General features: G+C 36.3%; 1 protein-coding gene across 1 annotated transcript; it reads right to left on the bottom strand.

Moving 5' to 3' along the window:
• Positions 1 to 295: 295 nt before the first annotated feature.
• Positions 296 to 7182, bottom strand: LOC107796153 (pumilio homolog 15-like). Its single transcript, XM_016618892.2, has 5 exons — positions 6047 to 7182; positions 5805 to 5967; positions 2472 to 2635; positions 2119 to 2377; positions 296 to 700 (listed from the first exon to the last, which is right to left on the bottom strand). Exons 1-5 carry the CDS (start codon positions 6916 to 6918, stop codon positions 554 to 556), a joined length of 1605 nt encoding a protein of 534 aa, XP_016474378.1. The 5' UTR covers positions 6919 to 7182; the 3' UTR covers positions 296 to 553.
• Between the last annotated feature and the right edge of the window lie 208 nt (positions 7183 to 7390).

The raw sequence follows: 7390 nt of genomic DNA, 5'->3' as shown, positions 1-7390 counted from the left end.
AAACCAAGTAAAATCACATGGAAGTTAAAAGAAATCAGAATGATAGTGTGGGGGACAGATTCTTGAGCCCAAGGGCTGCAGAAGATGACCCCTCGTCTTGGTCTCTAAAAGGGTTTTAAAAATAGTAAAAGCACCTAAAACTTATGAAAAAATTAAGATGAGGGTGCTGAGTTGAGATCTCAACTAGCAGAAATAGAATGTATCAAGGTAGTTTACCCAAATAGTTGGCCATGTAAAAGATGAGAGCTGTCAAAGAAATATTTCTAACTGCAATTACATTCAGCAAAGAATGAATATTGTAAGGTACTTATTCAAGAATGCTTACAAGCCCTATATATATATTATATAACAACCAACATGGATAGAACCAAAAATATACAGTACGTTAAGAAGAGGCTCGCATGCATACTCAGCTTTATGATCCTACAAGTTCAGATCTCTAACGTACATAGAAAACAAACAACATACGATAGAACCACGATACTAGATGCTTCTAAACCCGAAAATTCCATCAGAAAAATGTCAGGCACATTGTCAACTACTCCCGAGTTAACTATACCTGTCGCTTGTACAATCTTGTACAATGTAGAGGTTCCTTCTTGCTACACAACCGATCAAGGATCTTCTTCCCATAAATGTTACTTTGCATTGATGCAGAATTCATGTAGATTAGTTTACAGAGAGCATTGAAGATGTGGCCCTGCTCAGTCAAAAAAACAAATGCATGACTTATTAACTTGTTATATGGATTTTGAACAAAACAACTTAGAATCGATATCAACATTGTTTGAGTGATACTGAGGTTTAAGCAGAAAGGAAATCTAAGGTAGGTTATGATACTGGACTTCAATATCAAAATATTTCAAGAGGAAATAATACCAAGTGCATATTGTTTTTCAGTAGTTTGAAACGCTACAGGAGCTTACTGTCATTTAGTAGTTTGAATTTGTAGATGTGAAATTATCATGGACAGAAAGGAGTCAAATATGGGGGCATATTATAACGAGTCAAAATAGGGTTGATGTTTTGCAGTGGAAAGTAGATCAATATCGCTATTCTTGCCTGTCTCGGCCACATGTACTACTCATCAGAAGCCTGTCTCCGACCTTATTTTAAACTAAGGCTGGATCCTAGACAAACATTAAGCAAGGCTTTCCTCTGTAACCATATCTTTAGCTCCAATAATGCATTATTTATACGTACGGGTTGATAAAAATATATGCATAGAAAGAAGTTTGCACCAATCGATTGTTTTTGTAGCTTCTGCACGTCACAAGAGTAGGGCACTGAGAAAGGTTGACAAGAAGATAAATTGAAACTTCATCTCTACAGAATATGCAAGTCACATAAGGTCTAAAATAAAGATCCTATATTAACATCACATGATTTGATTACCATGTTCACTTATTATAAAAAAGGTTCTGGGGAAGAAAAAGAAAGAACAACCTAAGAGTATATGCTTTCATGAGATCCAATTATGGTGCCAAAGCTGATCACCGAAGCACATAGGAAGGGTCGCCACATCCATTACCTACTATCATAGGTCGGTTTCCGGAGCTCTTTACTTTAGTAACCACTCTTTTTAATTAGTAGCATACATTTGTAAAGGTTCTCCTACTTCCCTTATACTGCAGGGAGAAATTCTAGGCAGTAGAACATATTCTACATATATGTTAGCTAAAACTAAACACGAAAATCATAACAGTAAGAAAAAAAAAAAACCTGATAGAAGGACAACTCTTGATCATGCCATCCATTTTTAAAAAAAATATAAGTCATGGGCTACTAAGAAATATACTAGGGAGAGGAATTTAAACATCATAGCTTGGCACAACTTTTCGACATGCATCTTCAATCTAAATACTAAACGTGTCATTAATGCAAATTGAATTAACTAAAGCTCCAGTTGCAGTTGTCCTTCAGAATATCTTCTACAATCTTACAAGTCTAAATAGCTCATAATAATCAAGCCTAATATGTGAAAATGTTTACAAATTACAACATGTAAGCATTGCTGAGGAAAAGAGTACCACTAACGGCTAGAAGGTTGGTGGCTCATTTTGTTTCATATATGATAAGCAGGGTCATGGTTCAAAGAATTTAGTGAAGTAAACTTACCTTTGAAACTTGCAATGCTGTCTGGATGACAAAGTTACCATAAGGGTCCACTAGGAGCATTGAAGCACTTGGGCTTCTGAGCAACTCGGCGATAATTTTAGTGGAGTGCACTTCTCCTGACTCGAGGATAATTTTCTCAACAACATTACTCGCATACTTATTGCATGAGAGAGTCACAAAGCTTCCTTGAAGCCTTTCCAATAAAGTTTCTGTAACTCTTGGTAACTTCAGTCCCACAAGATGTTGCACCACATAGTTGCTAAATGAAATGGAACATAAAAGCAATGAGACCTATATAGCAACTTGACACTACACATTACATAAGAACCAGCAAAAGAGAAAATGGGTAATACCCGTATTGATCTTCTGATAGGTGCACTGCATTTGTTAAGATCTCAGTTATAAGGCGATCTCTGAGTTCTCCATGAGAGAATTCTACACATGACTGCAGCACACAGCACCCACTTTTTTGGGTTGCAATTGTAAAGCAGTTATTTGCAATTTCACTGAGAAGATGCTGCAACATGCAGTTCAATTGTGAGAAAGTCGGTTAAGCCAGAAACCTAAGTTAAACAGGAGCACTCATCTAGCTAACGGAAGAGGCAGGAAACACGGGAAAGCACCTAGCAGTTTATACAAAGATGAGGGGCATGAGGCAGTTTGTTAGCAAGTGGTCTAGTTATTCTGCACTAATATGAATAAAGCATGTATATAAATTACATTCAAACAAAATAAGCAAGCAAGAAAAGAAAAACCGCTAGTCTTGAGGAATTTGTGCACAACGCGAACTTGTGGAGAGACTTGGAAAGTAGCTCAGTGCCTTAAATGACAGCTTCAAGCTCAAGTGATAACGGAATACTAGTTTAGCTATGGAAATTGGGCTGAGCAAGTGCCCAATCTGCAGATGAACAACTTTAAAAAGAAAAGGAACATGAGGATGAAGAAAAGGAGTGATCGCAGATCACATGTCTATGGTGTATCAAACTTAATTTAGACAGGTTAATTCTTTTGATGGCATTTGCTTTAAGGGAGGGGTTTTTTGACATGCCATTCTAGAGTTAGTACAGCGGAAAAGATTTCTACAGAAATGGTTACTGACAGAAATATTCTGAGACTGCTAGTAGAAAAAGAATAACAGAACCTGGTGTAATTTCAATTACTGGAAACAGCAGGAATATACATTCTATTGCGCCTACTGCTTCTTTGAAACAAATATATGTATGAATGTGTGTGTGTATACTTCGATTTTCTTTCTTTAAAGTTTTTCCACAAGTCTCATGTGAAATTTAATTGGAATCTAACCATCTACACAGAGTAAAAAAGTTAGCTGGTCCGTTAATACAAAATCAATCAACTGACATCTAATCTCAAATTGGAAGGGGCCAGCTACATGACTTCTCTGTATCCATTAAGCTCTATTCAGGTGAGTATCATTCCATTACCAAATTGTAATTTATCTTTCAAGGCAAAATAGAGGTTCTCTAAAACTAAAGCTTTCATACTTATCTCGACATCGAAATACAAATTTTCTAATCAAAAGAAGATTCCTAATAAACAATGAACTTAAAGTGTAACGGTACAACTAAGTCTTAAACTACTCTTGGTCTCACTTTTATGTATTCTTTACTTTCAATGTATTCAGCTCTTAGCTAAATCCGTATTGATTTCTGGAGATTGTAAACTTTTGACTGACTTATATGTGACATTTGATCTGTCTCGCCCTTTTTTATCACCTACAACTATCAAGTGCTGCATCTAAGGAACTTTAGTGCATATGAAAGTCTACATAAAAGATAACTAAACCATATCAAATGACCTTCATTGATTTTATCCTCTACGTGTGTTGTTTGCACACTCTGATGGGTATCATCATTGTGCATCCATACTTCCTCGATCAGTAAGTAAATTTAATAATGGAGAATCAACTCAACACTAAGATAGTTATGTAATTTGTACATCAAAATTACAACAGCCAAGTACCTTATGTGATCATAAATTCATCTTTCTATATGTATTTCAATGACATTCATCTTGTGGATGCGTTAAACTTTAAGGGCTAAATATTCACTCTCATATAGCATTGTTAATCTCAGGTACGTTCTTATTGCATGCTACTGCTGTGGTACTCCTTTATTTCAGCCCTTCTACTTTAATATTATGTGTTAAATCTTCACCTATCATGTCATTCTCCTAGAAGACCGAGCCTAAGTATCTAAATTTTCTTCATTTAGGCACTATAATCTTGTCTATTCTCACTTTACCTTCAAATTCATCTTACCGGGGGAAACCTTCTTGTGCATTTATCTTACTTTGGCTTACCGTACAACCCTTACTCTCCAGAAACGTGTTTGTGATCTTCAGTTTTGGTTAACTCCTCTAGTTACATTAATTAACGATTATCACCTATAATAGCAAGCACCACAGAATCTCACTTTTATCCATAAAAGTAAGCAAGTAGGCACCAGGGCATATCCCTCGTGTAAACTCGTGGTTATGAGCAACTCTTATGTTATCCTCCAACTATGCTCACACTTATGAGTTGTGATGGCTCCGTCTGTACATATTCTTTATTTGCATTTAGATATCTAAATTCTTCTCAAGCATCCACCAAAAGAATTCCAACAGACTTTCTTTTATAAATTCAGTTTTCCCCATCCTTGAAATTCTGTATCCTTACAATAAAGTAAATAAATTTCAAACAGCACCGACTAAGGGTACTGCATCCCATGTATGCATAAGAGAGTACTGTGAAATATATATATAAAAGAAGTTCGATAAGCATATTTACGGGATCCTCTAAGGTTAGACTAATATCTTCCTGAAAGATTCTAGGGGCAAGCAAACGAGTAGAGGTAAACAAGTATAAATAGAAGAACCATTCATCAAAATGCATTAAAGGGCTTCATTATTCTTGAGCAATGACCCTAGTTGCATCTTCCACCACAATAGCTATTGGAACTAAAGTTTGCAACTTTCTCCTTATTAATATTCAAGGAAATTTTTTATATAAAGAAACGAACCCCTGATTTCATACCCCGAATCCACCACTGTCTACGTAGGCTAAAATTTCCATGTAGGCATAAATTGAATAACCCCTAAATTGATACTGAAACACTCTTCTATATGGCCAAGTAAAATTATCTCGATAAGAGAAGGATCTACAGTATATATTTTTACACAATAGAGCTTTGAGCACCAAGCTGCCCTTTTTTGATCCTAACTCAGAATACCAGTCACATATGCTTGGTCTCGCTAATTCCAAGCGAATAACTATAACCTTAATCTTTGTCCATTCATTGGTAAACATGACAGAAAGACCAATGAACTTCTGGATTTTAAGAAGAAGTACCAAGGTTAGTGTAACTAGTTGAAAAAAGCAATTATTTTATACCACTCCACATACAATAACTGACACCAGAAGCTACTGTATATTCTCTTGTGTACCAAAGAATGAGAACAAAAATGATATTTTAACTGTTTCTTTATTAAATACAACATAGAATGCAGCCTCAATTTAAATAATAATTTAATAAACGTGGGGCACAAAGAAGAAGAAAATGACAATACCAATAGTATATTTATCCAATTAATCAGCACATATATGATACATTTGTAGAAAGCAGCAGAATTATGAATCCTGCCAATATATAACACAGATAAAACATGAACTAGTAATAGTATTATACCCTGGTGTACTCAATAGAGAATGTCTTGACACAATATTGTAACACATGATGACCACTTTGATCATTGGCCAATGCAACAGCAACTGGAGTTAAAGCTGATATTATCAACGACGTTTGCTGCGGAGTACTAAGGTTCTCCAACAATTTCTGCATTGCTCGAGCCCTGTTAAACACCATTGTAACAAAACTTAGATATACTAATAAAAAAGATAATTAATTTAAACATAAATTATCACACGTACCCATGTTGGCTGAAACATATATTAACAAATTGGAGGTTAGTTCTGGTTATAGCCTGAATAATAGTAGTCCTCTGTTCCTCATTACAAACAACAAAAAGCTTCTGAATAACGTAACTCCCAGACTGATTCTTTAACAGATCAGTAACACAATCAATCACCTCGCTAAGTACAACTTCAATTTCTTCCTTATTTCCTTTCTCAAGCTTAGCCTGTAGTATTTTGCTCCCTTGTTGATCTTTTGCTAAAGCAACCACTTTTCCTCTCAAATCATTATCACCCAATAAAACAGATTGATTATTCTTCAAATTACTTGGTACAACCGTGCAGTTATAGTTATAAGAAACACCGTTTGAGATAATACTAGAATTCTGGTTTAAACATGGCAGAATTGGAAACTGTGGAATGGGTTCCTTGCTATGCAAGCCATTGTAGTTTGCCACGTCATAGTTCCATCTCCAGCACTCATCACTGTACAGTTGTGGGTACCATGGATGCATTCGTCGGAGAATGTCTGCCCGAATATCCGGGCCCACATTAAGATTCTGGTGGGCCCCATTATTCTGGTGGGCCCGGATTAAACCCTGTTGCAACTCAGCATTGGAACTAAAGCCCATCAAGTAATCAACTGTAGGGTCCAAGAAATCAGCAATTGAACTCCCTGCCGGCGGAGGGATACCAAACGACGGCGTTCTTGTCTGATCGCCGGTAAGACTTATACCGGCGAAGGCCGATGCAAGCGGAAGAACGTTTGTGGGGGTTAACTCAGGGTAGCCGTTCAGACAAGGTGGGTGGTCGGCGTTATTTTCCGGCGTCTCTTCCGACTGCGGTTGAGACGCCGGAAAATAAAGGCTTCTTCTTCCCCATTGGTCCATCGCCGTTACAAGAAACCAAAAGAAAAGATTTGGTTTTGGCGTTTGAGCAGTAATGTGAGTGGACTTAGAAAAAGGGTTTTAGCTTCTTTGGTCCTATAAGTATGGATTTTTTTTTATAAGGTATACGAAATTTTATTTAATATATGAAACGAAAAAAAGGAAGAGAGGGGTGGGTGTGTGTAGCGGGGGAAGTAATTTTGGGTAATATAGGAAAATTAATGTGTATAAATATGGAGATAAAAAGAGATAAATACGGGAAGAGAGTGAAGAGTTAGAGAGGAAGAGAAAGACTGTATAAGTAGTATAGTCTGCATGCAATATATGGCAAAAAACAGAAGCGCGTTTGTATAACAGGCGCGGCGTCTGGTTGTGTTTCATTTCCTCTTTTCTTTTTTCCTTTATTTATTTTCTTCATCCATATGTACTATTTGTAATGAGATATTTACCATCATTATTAACCTTTATATTTGTT

Source organism: Nicotiana tabacum, chromosome 16 (genome assembly GCF_000715075.1).
Source record: "Nicotiana tabacum cultivar K326 chromosome 16, ASM71507v2, whole genome shotgun sequence".
Classification (NCBI taxonomy): Eukaryota; Viridiplantae; Streptophyta; class Magnoliopsida; order Solanales; family Solanaceae; genus Nicotiana; species Nicotiana tabacum.
This window is presented reverse-complemented; position numbering and strand designations above follow the sequence as displayed.